General features: G+C 35.8%; 2 protein-coding genes across 2 annotated transcripts in view; one reads left to right on the top strand and one right to left on the bottom strand.

Moving 5' to 3' along the window:
- LOC148948562 (aminopeptidase N-like) overlaps positions 1-17,453 on the bottom strand; it is a 147,647-nt gene extending 130,194 nt beyond the window's left edge. Inside the window, exon 1 of the mRNA XM_089094467.1 lies at positions 17,109-17,453. Within this exon, the coding sequence (XP_088950593.1) occupies positions 17,109-17,374 (266 nt within the window). The 5' untranslated portion in view covers positions 17,375-17,453. The remainder of the gene's footprint in view (positions 1-17,108) is intronic.
- The window catches only part of LOC148948561 (uncharacterized), a 36,061-nt gene that overhangs the window by 1,357 nt on the left and 15,315 nt on the right, over positions 1-19,389 (top strand). The gene's annotated exons all lie outside the window — the stretch shown is intronic.

Raw genomic sequence — 19,389 nt, 5'->3', positions numbered from 1 at the left:
ATTCTAATCTTTTTTCATATAATGAAGTGTTCCAGCGAGCTAATAAGCTCTTATTATTTCTCAGGATCACATACCGACATTATCACCAGCTCAAGGGGCCTACATTGACGACACGAAGACTCCTATCCTGTCACCACAGACCCGATTCCGTGACAGTCTCTATATCACTACGGGCCCTAAGGAAAATGAACGTGATTGGCATTTAAGTGTGGGATGAATTGGTCTAGTATAGATTCCCCCGACATTGATTTAAACGGTTTTGTGAGGGACCTTGGCCTCGATAATGAATTATTTGATCGTATACTTGAAACAGTTACCAGTAATCGAGGTCATGAGGGTGCTAAAATATCAAATACCTACCCCTCACAGTCATGTGGGGTGACAAAGTGGTGCCGTATCACCCCCTGTTTTGCCAGAGTTGCTGTTAGCTAATACCGCTTTGCGCAGTATTTATGTTTTTAGGGCTGAATTTGAAAGCCACTTCAACACTCTTACTAGTGGTAGTATCCATACGGATCCAATAGATATAGTCCACTCTTATGTCAGAAAGATTCGGGCACTTCTTGAAAACCATATTCGGAAATTGGGAGGTAGGGATAGATCGCACTCAAAATAATGTGTTTTAATGAAAAGACGGGTGATTTATGCACGCATCACCTGCAAATGGCGATGCGGACACTTCACCCTGACTTGCACAATTCAGAGGGTGTTTTTTCGAGACTGAATGGGAAATATTTTTAATAGGATGGAGGGTTACAATGAAAATGGGAACGGGTTGGTTTTTTTATTGAAAATTTAGAACTTAACATTACAAAATGTAAAAAGGAGTTTGTTTTAAGAGGCGGGATGAGGGGGCAGGGGGATGCAACATATAATGCAGATTTGAGGGCTTGTGGTGGTTTACAACACTTCTCTTTCAATACGGGCCTAGAGTGCTTCAGGTATTTAGTCCTTTTAGTGGGCCGTAAACCCCAGAAGGATAATGCTAGTAAGACATATTCGGAGAATTTCCTAAAGTTGATTTTAATTGTTTAAAGGGGCAATATCCTTAAACTTCAAAAGTTTTCGGAACTCACTCCTTCAGAACAAAGTGGTTGGTTTAGACATGGAAGCAAAACTCATGGATGTGTGCGATCCATAAAATTTAAATCTTGTTAAAGAACACGAAGCCATTGATGTCCCTTTTTCCCACGTGCGAAGGGACCTAAGTAATACCATGTAATTGGTAGATCTAGTTGAGACATTAGGTGGGAAAGATTGTGTGGGCGCAGCTATGGTTTTACTTGTTGAAACAGCTAATAAGTCCATTTCACGGCTGGGCAAGACACATTACCCAATGACTCTATCACCAGAAGACGAGTTGACTATTGAAAATAAGAAAATGTGTTGGGTTTGCAAGAAAAAACAGTTGAGGGTAGTGGGGATGTGAACGTTCACGACCATTATCATTTAGGTGATCCTATTCAATCGGGAGGGAGTAACTTTTGGGAGGCTCCGCATAGACCGTGTTTTGTAAACTCCGAGCAACAACACTTTCTGCCGGCTTTCATGCAAGGTTCTCATTAGGATATGTTATTCTTAATACCAGCATTGACATAATTTCATATAGGTGAAGTTGTAGATGGCACATGGGTAGATGGTTTTTTTCTTATAACATCATACCCAAATCATCTGGGAAGTTGCTAGTCTTAGAGTTCAAATAATCCACTGTTGAAGATAATTAAACGTACTTGAATAAAATCCGTTTTTAGATTTTTATAGTTTTTTCCCCAAATCCCTATGTCAACTCATTCAAGTGCAAAAAAATAATGATTTTGATAATTTCCCCCTCATCAAACAGCGCTGTCCGGATGAGGGAATGTATGATTTATTAACGTGTGAGGGCATATACACGTACAAGTACTACAACTCCACCTGGAGGCTACGTAAGAAAAATTACCGCCCATCGAAGAGTTTTATGATCCACTTCGCGATCGTCAATGCACCACTGCCAATTATGAATTTGCTAAGAGGGTTTGGGCTAGGGGCGGAGGGGGGTGGTGGTCTAAAATCGGGAGGATTATTGTAAAATGTACCTGGCAAGTGATATATTGACGTTGTTAGATTTTGTCTGTAAGAAGACGGACAAAATTTAAGGGGAATTTTGGTTGGATTTAGGGCATTATTTTTCAACTCCTAATCAGGTGATGGATTTAATTCTAAATATTAGTGATGCTGAAATAGGTCTGATCACCAACGTGGATCAGCATTTATTTGTAGAGAGATCCATGTGAGGAGGGTATGTTTTCCACGGGGATCGTATCCTTGAAACCGACCCGACTGGACAGAGCACCAGTAATAAGTCCAATGCAGTTTTCTTGGATATGAACTGTCTTTATCCGTCAGCAATGTCTCACTTTTGTTTACCGTGTGAGAATTACCAATGGCTGGACAAGCTTTCTGCTCCAAATTTACCCAACATTTACAATGTTGAGAAAAATGAACCAAAAGGATGAAATTTCTGAATTGATGGTGGCATACCTTTGAAAATTCATGACTCGGTGATGGACTTTGTTTTCCCGTGCATAAATAGAGTGGTGCCTAAGTATTCATTGAGTCTCTATAGTTTATATTTGGTTGAGGATGGGGGTATGCAGTGGACCCCTTCAAAACAAAAGTTTATTGCCAACATTCACCAAAAATGGAATATTGTGGTACATCACGTTCTTTTGTGGTGGATACTGGCCAACGGTTTCAATGTCAAAAGATTCATAAAGCCCTCCAATTCGACCAAAAACTTTACATGAAGACATTTGGTGAAACTTTTGTCAAGAAACGATCTGAAGCAAAAACAAAGGTCAAAAAGATATCTTTAAACTCATTTTAATTTGGCCTTCGGTAAGATGTGTGAGAATATGAGCAATAGGAGTCGTTGTGACGTTGCTGACTGACCCAAAAGAATGTGCCTGAATCCTTTCAGATCCGAGATTCACATCGTTCATGATCATAGATTCCAATATGGTCATTTACATAGAAAATAGAAGCGTAAAGTTAGATAAAAACATTGATGTTTTCAGTACCATTTTGGAAATTTCAAAGAAAATCATGTTGGAATTTTATTACAATTTATGTAAGCTCCAATGGCTGGAAGAGGGACAAGCTCAAGTGTATTATGAAGACACTGATTCACCCCTGTTGAAAGACAGGACTGATAATCTGTTGGACGATTTGGGAAATGGTATTCGCATTAGCACCCGAGTGGACTTTACCAGCTGGGATGAGTACATTTATCCAGAGCTGGTGAAGCAACAGGTCCCAAATCAGTTATGTATGTTAAAATCCAAGACGGGGAGTGACTTGGTATCCAAAGGTGTGTTTCCAGGTCTAAAGGTGCACTGTGTGAAAACGCACAATGAAGCTACCAAACAAGTCTGCAAGAGGGTTCCTTCACATTATTTAAAGGAACATTTCAACATGAGTGCCTATAGGAACTGTGTAGATAATAATTTAGTTCCAAGAGCGAAGGTCATAGCCATTTGCTCTTTAAAATATAGAAACTATACATTTCGAGTAAAAAAATGCCATGTCCACCATATCCGACAAAGTCTGTGTAAGCACGGGCGCTGTGAAGGTACTACCACACGGTCATTACCTTACCTCAGATTCAGTTGATTGTATAGATTTTAGAAAACAACTCGGTCTGGAGAAAGTCCAATAGTTGGTGTGAAGGGGCGGGGGGGGCCGTTTTTTTGTCCATACAGTTTTTCTCAGTCTCCAGCTCAGCAATGTATTTTTTAGTATTGTATTTTTTCTAGTCGTGTCTTCTAGTATTTTTTGTGTGTGTTTTTTTTACATGTTTTTATTAGTTTATATTTACATGTTTTTACATGTTTTTATATTTATTTATTTTTTGCGCAAAGCATTATTTTAAAAGTGTTATACAATGTTTTCTTGCTGTCGCCTTGGCCCTCCACGGTGCCTTCAGGACGCCGTTCTAGCCACCGCGTCCTCTAGAGGAGTCCAGAAACGTCCGGCCCTCCGGGAAGAGCCCGTTTTAAAGTGCCTTTAAAATGTCGATTTTAATCTTGAAGTGTTTTTGTAAGTACATTTTTTTCAATTTGTAGTGAATTTGCTTATGTGTTGAAGAAAACGCATATTCTATTTTCTGAGTATTTATTCAACAGATTATGGTTAGGTTTGGCTAGTTGTATGTTGACATTGGAGGAGTATATATCGATTTAAAACGCAATTCAGATCATTTGTTTACGGACCTTCAATGTCTGGCAAAGTGACACTTTTAACGAAAATAATTCAAAATCGTGACAAAATGTTTTTAAAGAATCCGAAAAATATCTATTATTGCAGTAGTGTATGGCAAGAGTCCTATAACAAAATAAAAAGTATTGCGCAAGACATAAAATTCAAACAAAAACTTGAAGTGTTTAATAGTATCGCGCCCAACTCATGGCTGATTATTGATAATTTAGCTGAATCTATTGAAGAATGGTCTCAAGAGATGCTAAAATTTTCTACAGTCTGGTCACATCATGAAAAAATTTCCATAACTGTTGTTCTCCATAATCTTTTTCATCGTAGTAAATGTAAGAGAACATTGGCTTTCAATTGTACGTACTATATCATCTATAGAGTTGTTCACAAATCAAGTTTTTTTATAACTCTAAACAAGCAAATATATCCTGGCGATCCAAAAATTTTACTCTTTGCGTTCAATCAAGCTACTAAACACCCTAGGGATACATTTTATTGGATCTTAATCAAAACCCACCCAAAGATTTACGTGTAGTCACGGATATTTTTGATAATAAAATTACAGTAAATCAACCCGTGAATAGTAAAAAATGTCATTAGTAGCCGTCATGACGCTGAAGAAAATAAATGAAAGCAGACATTAATTTTCCGTTTTAAGTAATTCAAAACCACGGCTTAGAAAAGCTTTACTCAAATACGGTATGGACAATGAATTCATTAATCTCTTATCTGAACTTTGTTTAAATTCAACAGAAGTCAATTTTCAACGGTCAGAAGGTGTTAGACAACAGAGAAAGCAATATTGTTCACTTAAACGTACTCTAGCAAACAAACAGAACAGAAAGTTTTCACTTGCAAACAGAAAGGAAAAGATTTTAAAAGAAAACGGCTTGTTCAAGCAGGTGATAGTTTCTTTTCATCGGTACTGCCGATAATCGCCGCACTTATAGACACTATTCTCTACAAATGGCTAAACTCTATAAATTGACGACAATACAACTTGCTCTTTCACCAAAAGAGCACTTGAAGATAATCTTGATAAATTTATTAACAATAAAATAATTACCGATGATAAAAAATTAATGCTGCTTCTTTAAAGTGTTGACAAACATAAGCCTTACCGTGGACGACCAGTCAAAGTTAATTACATTGATCAAACTTATGAAAGTACTGAAGTTCAACATCACCACCAGCACCACTGCCAAAAAAAGAAGATATATCTAAATGTTTAACAAGTGTTGTAAACTTATTACCCCAATCCTATGAAAATGAAAAATTGACGAGAAAAAGAATGAAGTTTTAATCCAGGGCAAACCCTACAATTTAATTGATTTGTTATCAGATTTGATTGAAAATTTTAAACGACTTGAATACTTTGATAGTAATTTATAAAAAAATTTAAAATGTCAAATTTTCCAAAAATGTCTTATCGGGAACAAACATGTTTTAGAACTATTAAGGGAATTTGGAGATATATATATATATGATATATCACGAGATATATCAATGGATAGAACGCCAAGTGGGCATGATGATTTAAAGGGTATTTAAAAAAAGCGTCTTCCCAGCTCATTTAGTATGCAAAAGGGTAGCGGACGCTTCACACCACGATTACGATCAAAATGGATCAAGTTTTGAAACAGGTTTATGAAAATATTGGAGAAGTGGGAAGTAAAAGTTCTCCCACTACACTTTCTAAAGTTAGTGGAATTGAAAAGAAGTTAGCAAAATAGTATTTACAGATGGAGCCCAGTTACACTCTTCTTTGAAATCATAGAGTTCGCAGCAATCATTATCGAAAGACTAATGCCTTTTAATCCCTTTAATATATTACAAGCAGATCTTTTGACTCTAGACGAGATTCAAAGACGTCATAATAGACCGTACAAGTATTTTTTACTTGCAATAAGTGTATTTAATTGTTATGCCTATGCAGTTCCATTGAATTCAAAGAGAGGCAGTGACGTTGCTAGAGCCCTTGAATGTATCTTTGAACAAGATTCTTATTGAAAAATTAAAACAGATTGGGGGAGTGAATTTGTTAATTCCCACGGAGAAAAGGCTTACGTAATTCCCACGTAAAATAGTCTATCATTGTTATAGTACGATAGAGGCAGTATTTGCTGAACGTTTGATATAACTATTCGACTCTTAATTTCAAGATTTTGTACATTGAAAAATAGTGCTGCTCTTATTCAAGATTTAGATAAAATCATGTTGATTTATAATCAACGTCCTCATGGATCCTTGTCCAATGTTAGTCCTCTTGAAGTTTATCACAATGACAATACTCTTGATATTTTTCTCAAACATCATTCTAGTGAAAAGGCTGAGAAGAAAAAATTTGATGTTAGCGATGCTGTTCAAATCAATCGAACAAGAAATATTTTTGAAAGAGGGGAATTACTTGTAGTCCACTGAACTTTTTAAAGTGTCAAAAGTCTTAGAAACTAAACCAGTAACGTATCGTCTTTGTGATATGATAGAGGGCGAGATTCTTGGCGGGTTTTTTTATTATGAATTGCAAAAAGTTCGAAATAATAGAATGTATCAAATTGGAAAGGTATTATAGAGTCGAACTTGCAAGGGTAAGAGACAGTTGCTTGTTCGCTAGCCAGGACACAACTGTGATTTCGATTCTTGGATTGTCGTTGAAGACGTTCATCATATCCAATGATTCTTATGTGACATTCATGTCCAAGGTCTCTGACAATTTTTGGATAAAACTCTCCCCCGCCATTAAATTTGAGGGAAGGTATACAGTTGCTCTTGTTGATTGTATTCTTAGAAATACATATGATATCATATGCAGTACAATAGCGCTGCCTAAGTAAAGAACGATGTTGGCACAATGTATTACATTTTTTCTTCGATATGAAGTGAACGATGTTGCACTTCGTATCGAAAGAGTTGTCGTAAAAACTTCGAAAAGGGCTCATTTGATTTGAAATTGGAATAGCTAGTGCCCTTTTTAGTAGTCGAAAGTGATTGAAAGGCATCTAATACTCCTTCCACGCCCACCATTTCCCCAAACACATCCAATCAAAAGATAGTCATTTAGTTCAGCGTAGTTGTTTTCCAGATAGAAATAATGTTTTTGAGGAGGACACTCCCCCAAGCCCTCAGGGCAAGGGTTGTAAGTTATGCCGGGGAGGGGGGGCATATAAGGTTTTTTATAGAAAGCTTTGTCGTAGAAACTTCAAAAGGACTCATTCGATTGGAAATAAAAAAAAAGTCTAGTGCCCTTTTTAATAGTCGAAAGTTAGTGGAGAGCAACTAACCCCCCTCTCACGCCCACATTTTCCCCCAGAAAATCCAATCAAAATTTTTAGATAGCCATTTTTGAGCAATGGAATGGTAATCAGACACTCTAGTGATCTTTTTAAGAGTCCAATTGATCAGAGGGCAGCTACCCTCTCTCTCATACACACACGTCATATTGTTACAAAATGCGTCTAATAGAAATTTTTAAATTGCCATTATATTCAAAATAGTCTAAATACTATATAACAAGGCTTTTGGGGTTGAAACAAACCCCAGAGATTAGGGGCAAGGGTTATAAGTTATGCCCAGGGTGTATTAAAGATTTTTGTGGAAGGCATGGTTGTTTAATTTCAGAATAGGCTCAGTCTCTATCCCTGAAAAAGACTATGTCAATATAAAACGAACAAAAATTAATAAAAAAACTTTTGCTACAAAGTAAGTTCTTTTTAAAAAGTAAAGAACTCCATTAAACCAAAAATGAGCAAAATAGAATCAAATAATCTGCCAAGCATACAAATAACACAAATCAGTATCAATAAATAAAATAAAGAAAAAAACAGAAATTGAATTAAGTCAAACTGAAAGCGAGCAGAAATTAATCTGAGTAGGGTTCTAAAACCTATGCTTTCTAAAAGCCAGATTATAATTTGTACTTTACTGAAAAAATTCTTTAAAATACTCTCACTTTTATAACTTTGAGAAAATCAAAATATATTAAGATTTTAAGGAATAAATATCAGCATGAGTATATTAAACTGACAATGGACATTTGTTTCAGTAAATTCATTTCAATTTTTTCAGTAAAGTACAGATTATATTCTTGCTTTTAGAAGATATAGGGCTTAGAACCCTACTCAGATTAATTTTTGCTCGTTTTGAGTTTGATCTATTTTAATTTATGTTTGCTTTGGGTTGAATTTATTTATTGATTCTGATTTGTGGCAATTGTAGGCTTGGTAGATTATTTGATTCTGTTGTTATTAATTTTTGGTTTAATGGAGTTCTTTACTTTTTTTTGAAAAACTTATCTGGTACAAAAAGTTTTTTGATTAATCCTAAGAAAGGATCGTACATATGATATAAAAGTAAGACCCTTTTGACTTCTCTGACATGGGTGCAATGGCAAATTTTGACTCTGATGATTACCCCTTTGCAATTGTACCATATGGCGAATACAGCAATATGATTGATTTGTGTCAAGTTATCAACAAAAACATTGCAAGTCAAAAAAGGGCAGATTCCAATTCAACTATTCACCGGAACAGAGGAGAATTTACATTACCAATCCATTTGAGAAGAAGAAAATTTTCGCTAATGAGTATTCACGTAATGTTGTCGGCTTTAAAGATCTTGTCATTCAAGTAACACGTTTCCGTGGGGAGCAGCATATTATTCATGATGACTATGCATCTGCCTTCTCATCTGACAATTACATAGTTCTTTACGCATCCTCTGTCGAAAGACCGAGTGTCGGTAATAGCAATTTCCCCCTTCTACGTATTCTTGAACGAAAAACCAGTCACGAACACATTCACCGCTACAATATAAAGCACCTTCAATACATTCCAGTCAATACTTCGTATTTGGAGCTCTGTCAGTTAACATTAAGAAGTGAATCGGGCGATCTTTTAGTAATATCAAAATGTTTGGCTGTGATTACATGAAATTTTCGACCCATTCAGTGTGATGGCTAATAGAAAAAATATTTTTGTTTATCCTGATATTGATTGTTATGTTGCTACTCTCGGACCACGACAATTGGGTCATGGAATGGAGTATTACAAAGGTCTTTCGTCAATGTCTGGTCACAATCTTGGCAATTGGTTTGCTAACTTACTTCGATCTGCATTACCCCTGGCTAAAGTATATTTTGTACCGGTTACCGAGGATTTTGCGTCCTCTTCACTACATGATTGGGGCTCTGGGAAGTATTTTAAAGAAAGTGTTTCACAGAAGCTCGGGTCCAGGGCACGATCCCTCGGCGAGTGATTGAAATCACGAAAATGCGGAAAAGTTTTAAAAAGGGCAATAAACGCCTCACCACTCATCAGTCTCAACTCAGCCCGGAAGTGTAAAACATCAAAAAAGAAAAGGAAGGTAAAAATTTCCAGATCGAAAAAGGATTTCTTTTCCTAGATATTGTATATCTACCACATTAAGAATCTCATCCTTCAGTCAACTCATCTCTAAGTCTTTTCAACGCAGAAAATGTTTATGTGAGTGTAAAACATGGTTACTATGAACAATTTTATCCACAATTGCCACTCTCTGAAAACGTCCATTTTCAAATTTATTCGAGTGAAGATTATTTAATAGATTTGACTTCAACATTTATAGATTTGCGTGTCAATGTCAAAAAATCTAACAATGGAAAACCAAGTAGAGCCGAAGGGTTGTAATATGAATATTGTGTACTACGCAATTTATTTAGACAAATCAGTGTCTACATAAATGTAAAATTGGTGAGCACAAGAAACCATTTTTCAAATTATGCAATCTATTTACAATTTATATTGACGACTTCAATATCCTATAAGAAATTGAGAGGTATGGCTAACGGATGTGAATATAAAACGGACACTGACACTGAAAATATACTTAGAGATGCGACAACTAAAGATTTACAATTAGTTGGGGAACTAAATCACTAAATTTTGAATATATCTAATAGGCATCCTCCCAGCGTTAATACTAATATAAGATAACAATCCACGTTGTCCAATTGTATTTTGCGAATAGTACTTGGCGGCGCATCTTATGTACCAGTTTTTCTGATCTCAGTAATACCTCATGTACAAGAATAACGTGTTATAAGTTCTTCTGCCATGGCAACTGGACATTAAAAGCATCCGGAAATAATATCAAACCGCTCGTTTCACATACAATCACAAATGAATGACATACTGCTACGGATACGCGTGCCTATACTAATTTATAACTTATAAATGGTGAGATCCTTTCAAACCTTGCTTTGGCTTTTGTAAAAAGTGCTGTTAATGTGGTTGGATCATGAATAGATTATCCACATAAATTTAAGATGTTTGGACTTTCATCTTTTGCATGTAAAGTAAATGGAATTCCACTCTACAATTTATCCTTTGATATATTCTAGAGGACCTTTTATGAATTGACAATCCAATCCCTAGATCGAGATTCAAAATTATACGAAAGTACTATAACCGAAGAAATGTTTGCGACAACTCATGGTATTATTGTATTGGATTTGTCCGGTACTCAAGATATGAGTATTGTCCGAACGGATACTGTATGTTTAGAGTGTACCTTTGTCGAGCCATTGGAGGAGCATATTTTATTAATCTCGTTAAATCAATTTGAAACATATAGGCAAACTACCTGATGGCAGTGCTCTATTAGACGTTACATATTGACCACGAATAAAATTATCAAAGTAATAGACTGGGGACGTCTCATGTCCATATTTAATACTTACTCCTTAACCTAAAATTCCATTGATCATATTCAACGGGTTAACAGTATCCTTATTATTGTACATCAACTGTAGTAGCTCATCAACTGTAAAGACTGGGCATTGGCTATGCATTTTTCAAATAAGAAAGAATATTGAATTTTATTTTCTTCTTGGCCTACCGTATGCGTTTGACACACCTAACATGAAAATCTTTCTTGAGCAAAGTGGAAAATATATTATTCAAAATCTGAATCGGGTACAAGATTTATTTACCAAAAGCTGTGGTTTTCATTCACTATTATATTTGGTTTTTCGACGTCGCGGGCATACTAACAGTGACTTCCTCAACATTTATGTTGACAGTCCTCGACTAAACGACTTTCTGGTTGAGGGTACTCTTTCCTTCCTGTACAATATAAATTTTAGTGCCCTAAGAGGGAAATGCTTTAGAAATGTATGTAAATTTGTTTATTAATAAAATTTGTATGTACAAAACACTGTGTCCTTTTAGATTCCTTGTTCTACGTATAGGTCAGAAATCAGAAACGATATGTGGCAGCAGCTCGTCAGGATTTAACTTGTATTCATCTTGGCAAGCAAAGTCTGGGTCACATTTTCTACAATATGTTGTAGCTTCATTTTTATTAAATCTCTTTTTAAAGTCAATAAAGCTATTCTGATTCATATTTTAAAATTTACGTGTTTCAATTTGCTTATTTGAAGCAATGTCACACACAAATTTTCACATAAAGATTCAGTTTCTGTAACAGCCAATTAAAAGTCTGTAGGTTTATAATCATAGTACCCGGTATCTTCACAGCGACGACGTAAAAAACTGACTCTTTTATGATTCTAGCAATTGAAGCGTAGACCAGCTTCTTCGTCTCTAAAAAATTTAAAACCACGACGATACTAGTCTCTTAAAAATAAACTGAAATCACATTTAGGTTTCTTTGCAATTGTGTCAGGGTAAGTATGTTCCCATTGATCACATTTATCTTAGTGACAATTGGAGCATAGGAAACCTCTAGCATGAGAGTCACAAAAAACCTCAAGACAGGAACTACGGTCTTTTTTTGCACATCATATCCTCTATGCAATTTACAAAGACTGCATAATCCACACTTTCCATTATAGTAAGCAGCAAAGGTACAATTCTCACAGGATGACCAGCTGCCCAATGTATACAAGCATAATGGATATGTTTGAAACGTTATTGGATGTTGAATGTCTCACTTCCAAAAAGGCACTGACTCACGATAAAAAAAATGAATGTCTTCTAGGAGGAGTGACGTCACAAAACTTGTTTAGACACGATTTATAGACTTATTTATTGTTGTCTTACAAAATGGCCGTCTAAGTAGTGGTTAAAAGCAAAATCACAATATCATTTTGTTTTGTCTCAATTAATATATCTATAAATTGAGTAAATGTATCTGGGCCACGACTTAAAAGTTTCAGGCTATAGTCCAAAGATGGGGAATCAGTTCCCATTATATCGTTAAGTATTCCTTGAGGAAATATTTTGCTTTGAAGAGTTAACTCTAGAAAATCATCATCTAGAATTAACACTATTCGAATTTTACTGGATACCGTAAGCTTTTTTGGTTCTCATATCCAGTCATTTTTAATCCTGACACTCTCACTACGAATTATAGACTAAGAATCTCGCTAGTAGCAAACTTACTCCTTTTTTATTGATTGATTCAGATTGTTTTCTTCAATAAATTTCACTAATGCATTTAATCCGTCTTGTAATCTTTGTATATCCATTATATTCATTCATATTCTGCAGAATACAGAATGTAGGAATATAATGCATATAATTGAATATAATTGCATTAATATAATGAATATAATTTCATTATATTGTGCAAAGCAAAACCTTTCTTCTGACTTGAATTTGCTAAATGATATAACATACCCCTGAAATATCTTGTCCCATTCTAGGGTTAGTCGGCAACCCCTTGTAATTTCCACTGCTACTTTAGGCACTCGAGGTTCCATTTCGCCATTGCTAGTGCCTTAAATATCCAATAGTGCAAAAGCCTCCATTACAATATCTTTTGATGTTGACACAGTGAACTCTTTTCTAATACTCAAGTAAGGTCATACAAGATCGCGTCATGTTCTATTGCATAGCACCTGCTGATCATTTAAAACAGGGCTGCGGTCGTATCGTCGGGGTATGTCTTCCCAAAAGCAAACATTTCCCATATACCTGGCCATTTAAAACAGGGACCAGTCGTATTGCAGGGGCGTGTCATAAGACGTAACGTATGGTGGCCATTTAAAACAGGGCTGCGGCTATATTCCAGGGGCGTGTCTTCCCCAAAGTAAACATTTCGCTGTGACGTAACATGCAGCTGCTGTCGTGATCGGTTGTATTGCTGGCTCATTCAAAAGCAGGCCACTCTTAAAATCCGGGGGATGTGACTTGTGACGTAACACGTGCATCTCTTAGTCCCCCTCCCCTGTGACGTAACTAACACCTGCCAGCTCCCATGGAAACAAGGATGTGACGGGAATCCAGAGGAGTGTCTTCCGGAAACCAGGGCTGTCACGGGAATCCTGGGCATGTCACAGGAATTATGGGAGGGCTGTCACATAAGTAATTATGCACCCACTCCAGGGGGGGGGGGCGCGTTTCTTCAAAATCTAGAGACCGGCAATTTTATTTTTATTTTTCAATTAAAACATAAAAAAATATGTTTATTTTTTAACGAAAATACCAGAAAAAACTTAAACTAGGGGTAGGTTCTAGAAGCACGTGCCCCCTACCATCTCACCCTGAGCTAATACCAATTATATCATGTGGAAGAAAATCAAATTCTATTTTTCTAGCCTTTTATCAAATATAGAGGAGGGGAAATAAAAATGAAAGCATAAATAATAGCAAATACACAATTTATTAACTTCTTTTCAGTCAAATAGCCAATTTACTAGTAAAACTAGCAAATTATCTTTCCTACTTGCACCATTTAAAACTTTTATATATGAAGGTCATCTAGGGGAGGTTTTAACTCCTAATCCTGTGCATCAGTATCCCGCTTAAAGCACATTACACTGCTTTTCAATATGTTACAGCTCCTGTCCTATAGTTTCAAGCTAAGTATGGAACAATAATTTATTTGGGCGAAGCAAAATTGAAAGAAAAGTAAAAAAAAACACGCTTCTTTATCTGCATCGGTGGTTATATTAAAAACTTTCTGATCTTACTTATTAAAAAATTACAAATTATGCATATACTCTCTTTAAGCAAGTAATAATTATGTATTTACTTATGTATTCAACTACTTGTGCATTTTTATTTCTCAAAAACAGCATATTTATTTTTGTATGCCATACTGTGGTTTTCTGGCGTAAAGAACAAGCTATCGTAGAGGGAGGCAACGCCTTCATATACGGAATAATTTTGTTCGTTTTGAACTTTAATGTTGCTCCATACTTTCAGTTGAAAAAACTAATTTTTAAAGTTTAATATCTGATAATTTTTCAAATAATGCCGCTAAATCTGGCTCCCCCTCCATTAAAAATTCCCCCTTACGGGAAACCCCTCCATAGATAGCCCCTCTCATGCAAAATCCGCCCCCGTAGAATTCACTCTATAAAATTCCGTCTTCCGTCTGAAAAATTCTCCATAGCATACTTTCATTTGAAAAAGACTTTAATTTATAATCATTTTCTCGAGAAATTCCCTGAAAATCTACTCGGAAAATCCTCCCTTCTTTGGAAATTTTTTTCGAAAATCCTCCCTTCCCTCCTAGTTAGAAGCTACTTCCACAAAAAGTTACCCCATGGAGAATTTATCCTGCAAAAACTCTCCCATAAAGAATTTATTTCGTAGAAAATACCCCCCCCCCCCGCTAAAAAATTTCCTCGCCAAATTAAAATTCCACTGAAAGTTTCCCCCGGACTAACTCTCCCGGAACATCTCCACATGCAGAATTGAGTCGGCAAAAAGAAAGTAAGGCTTTGGGGAAAAAGGGGCGCGGGAGGGGGGCTGTGTGCCCTCCAATCTTTTTGGTCACTTAAAAGTGGAGCTAGAACTTTTAATTTCCGCTCGAATGCACCCTCTCTCAATTTTCTAGGAAAATTTGCTCATTACAACAATCCCTGGGAAAAAAAAAACAAATAAACACACATCCGTGATCCAGAAAATCCAAAATTCCTCATTTTTGCTGACGGATAATTCTCCCATAAAGAATTCATTTCGTAGAAAATACCCTCCCCCCCCACTAAAAAATTTCCTAGCCAATTCAAATTCCACTGAAAGTTTCCACCGGCCTAATTCTCCTGGAACATCTCCACATGCAGAATTGAGTCAGCAAAAAGAAAGTAAGACTTTGGGGAAAAAGGGGCGCGGAAGGGGGGCTGTGTGCCCTCCAATCTTTTTGGTCACTGAAAAGTGGAGCTAGAACTTTTAATTTCCACTCGAATGTACCCTCTCTTAATTTTCTAGGAGAATTTGTTCATTACAACAATCCCTGGGGAAAAAAAATAAATAAACACACATCCGTGATCCAAAAAATCCAAAATTCCACATTTTTGCTGACGGGAGCTTGAAACCTCTACAATAGAGCTTTCTGATACGCTGAATCTGACGATTTGATTTTCATTGAGATTCTTAGCATTTTTGGGGGTGCTTTTCCCCTTTTTTGGAAAATCAGACAATTTTTCAAAAGCTCGTAGATTTGGATGGGTTTTCAAACTCGTAGCTTAAACTTATTGAACCTTATATATTTGGAATCAGCATAAAAAGCCGACTCTTTCGATGTAGCCTACCTATTGATTTCAAAATTTTGTTTTTTAGAATTTCATTTATTATTGAGCCAAGTTATCCTTACTTACAGTTCGTTACCACAAACTGTTTTATAACACATGCGAAATTATGCAAGACGGTGTGGTAAAGCAAAAGGCATGGAACAAGTGACAGCGACTATCACTTTCTATTGCAAACAAATATGTTGAACATTGAATGTTGAAATCCGCGGCTAGAAGATAAATTAAAATTACTATGGAATGGAGGAACACGTTATTAAGCGTATGCGAAGGATAAACAGGAAGGAGAAATTGAATTTACACCAGAATTTCTTAATTCAATTGAAATTGCAGAGCTGTCACATTAATTATCCTAATGTATGATTTAGATGATATACGTATATATTATTGTAAATAATGTATGATATACAATGGAATGTGCCTAGTTTTTACTAAATTATATATCAAAGTAATTAAAGCAAAATTAATGGGAAAAAGCTGGATAGGAGATTCTTTTTTTTTAGCATCTCTGACATCATGCGAAATTATACAACATGATAAATGAATCCAAACAAATAAAGTAGAAGGCATGGAAAAATGCCTGAGATAAAGATAAAGAACGAAAATGAAGCATAACAAGAATCACATTGAAATACAACCGAAAATTCTGCTCAACGAAACCTGAGGTTAGAAGACTAATCAAAATTAGAATGGACTGAAGAAACGTGTTATTTTAACGTGTGTGAAAGATAAGCAGAATGGAGGAATGAAACTCACGCCAGAATTTCATAACTTTATTGAAATTGGTGATTTCCCACCTCAAGACTTAAAATTAAAGCATAGTTTGATAATTATGCATATACATAATTTTAACATCACATATATACATCAGTATATCAGTATATATTCAAAGGTCGTGGCTCCAAGGCCCCTTTCTATGCCTCCAATAACTAGCTGCTACGTAACTTCAATAGTAATTACTAACTGCTGTTAGCAGGTTTGTATATTTTCATATATTTTTCTTATTTTCTGTATAATAAATATCCTCTGCTTAGTTATTGTTAAAAGTAATTTGATTTTCATGAAAAATGTATTAAAATAAGGTCAATGATTGCATTCTTAAGGATCGTGGTTCCAAGACCTCTTTCTATGCCTTCAATAACTAGCTGCTAGATAACTTCAGTTGCAATAACTAGAAGTTGGTGGTAGGTTTGTATATTCCCAAATAATTATTTCGTTTCTGTATAAAAATATCCACTGCTTAGTTAATATTGAAAGAAATTTGATTTTCATGAAAATATAGTAAAATAAGGTAAATCATTACATTCTAAAGGGTTGCAGGTCTAAGGCCCCTTCCTAAGCCTTCGCCTGTGTCTCAAGGGCATAAATCAAGAGAAAAACTAACTGTCTTGGCAATCGGTAGTCTTCCTGAAAAGGGCTTGAAGTAGTTGAAATGCTAGGACCAGTGCTCGAACCGGTACCCATAGTAGGTGGGCTAGTTGGTCCATCTTCTGTCAAAGGCGGCGAAAGGAAATGCACACCCACTCCAACACCAACCATTCCCCCAACAAATACAACTGCTGCTACAACTACAGCCCATTTTGGTATCAAAATATAATTTTGCTTTCTTGTTGCCACTGATTCTGGACTATTGTCATTTTCAGATGACATTTTAAGTATTTTTTGTAGTGCTCTTCTTGTTTTCGATTCAAAAAGAGCGGAAGTAGGAACACTCGAAAGAGAAGAGCCACTAAATCAAATTCAGCAAGAAAAACAGTTGTCTATTTATTATCTAAGCTCAAATATGTAATTATGACCATCTATTTGTTATCTCACGTCAATTTCAGTTTACATTAAATGTTTCCCAAATAAATATAGTGATCGATTAGGTTTTAAAGTAAATAATTATCTAGTAAATAAAGCAGACAAGATAATTTTTCGAAATGTCGAAATTTTTGAAATTGGAATAGTTTCATAGTAGTTCCAACGTGTAAGCACAAGGGTTTTTCACATACAACTTAAACAAGACTTGAAATGAGATTTCCTTTTTTCATTTTTGCTACTCCTCATGGTTTCATGGGAATGGAGCCGCCAGATGCACAGATATTTATTTTAAATAGTTATAATCAAGATTTAAAAATGTTTCCCTAATGTTCTGGCACTTAATATTTTAGCCAGTTGTTTGGGTTTAATAATTTCCTCGAAAATTCATCAACATTTCTTCAGCTTTTCACATGCAACTTAAAAACAAGTTTTCGAAGGAAAATATTAAAAAGTTTTCTCATTCGCTACTGCTATCTACGAGATCAGGTGAATGAAGCCAATAGACGTCCAAATTTTATTTTTTACACTGTCCTTCTAGATTAAAAATGCGTCGTCAAAATTCTGGCAGCTTAAATTTTAGCCAGCTATTTGGGTGTATTTATTAGCACCCAATTTTTCTTGAAAAATAATTCTACCTGCATTTTAACCATCATCTTATTGCTTCCAAGTGTGAAATTTTCTCTTGAAATTTTTATCGTGTTTTTTTCTTAAAAAATATATAAATAGTCAAAATTTCATAGAAAACGTAGCTCCTGTATTGGATTTATTTTGCATCATCATATTATCTTCTATTGGACCAGCATTTTCATGAATGGGAATGATTCTGGCTTAAAGGAAACGGCCTATACTTCAGGCCCAATTTATTTTTTCAAGCATACTACATGATTCAGTTGCATTTTGTAGTGTATAATAACGGATTGAATGCACGTTCAACAGAAGCTGCTGATCATTCCCATTTACATAGAATCCCCCCAGAGATGAAAATTGTTTGTACCCAAAGAGCTCGGATGCAAAGAAGGACACGAATATTTTACGTCTGTGCCAACTTTTTATATTAGATCAGAAGTTAAGCAGGATTGCATCCTATCTCCATTTAGATGGACCATTTTGATGGAATTGGAAAAATACTGAATCGATTGAGGAAGTATTACTCTCCCAGACTCAGTAACAGTCTCTGGCCTCGCAATCATTCGGGGTAAAATCTTGATTAGCGTCCCTCCCCTTCTCTGCCTCCCAAAAATTTGCAGGCCAAGTTAAAAAAAATTCATTTATTAACAAAATTTCCATTCATTAACACAATTTTTCATTTATTTGAATTTAAATTCAAATGAATTTACTGAAAAAAATCTGCATTGTCAGTAGTAGAGAGGGGTCAGGAGGTCCCGACGATAACACCACCCCTTCGAATCCCGATCCGGACACTTTTTTTAAAAACTCCCACGAGTACACCAAATATGGGCATAGCCTCCCTAGGGAGAAAGATTACGTAATGGGGTCAATGACCTCTTTTTCCAAGATCGATTTATTTGATGTTTCTATGTGTAATAGCTCCGGGACGAAGGTTGCACATGCGCATTGAATTCTAACGGGAACACTTTTATTGATCTGGGACTCGAGGGGGAAGTGAATTTCCGAGAAATTGATTGCGTAATCCTTCGTGAATGTCATGAATGATCCAGAAATAGTATTTGATGTTGTTGTTCAAGCCAAATGTTATGACTTTCCCGGAAACAGTTAGATCACGTGTTTCCTTCTCAGCCAATCAGCGAGTCGGTTACATCCTCCTTCTCAGCCAATCAGCGAGTCGGTTACATATTATCGGCGGAGGGAATATAAGGAAAGGATTTTTGCTTTAGTTTTAT

The sequence above is a fragment of the Artemia sp. Qi Xiang Cuo genome, chromosome 9, assembly GCF_049724085.1.
Source record: "Artemia sp. Qi Xiang Cuo chromosome 9, ASM4972408v1, whole genome shotgun sequence".
NCBI classification, from domain to species: Eukaryota; Metazoa; Arthropoda; class Branchiopoda; order Anostraca; family Artemiidae; genus Artemia; species Artemia sp. Qi Xiang Cuo.
Note: the sequence above shows the minus strand (reverse complement) of the source record. Positions and strands in the feature narration are given on the sequence as shown.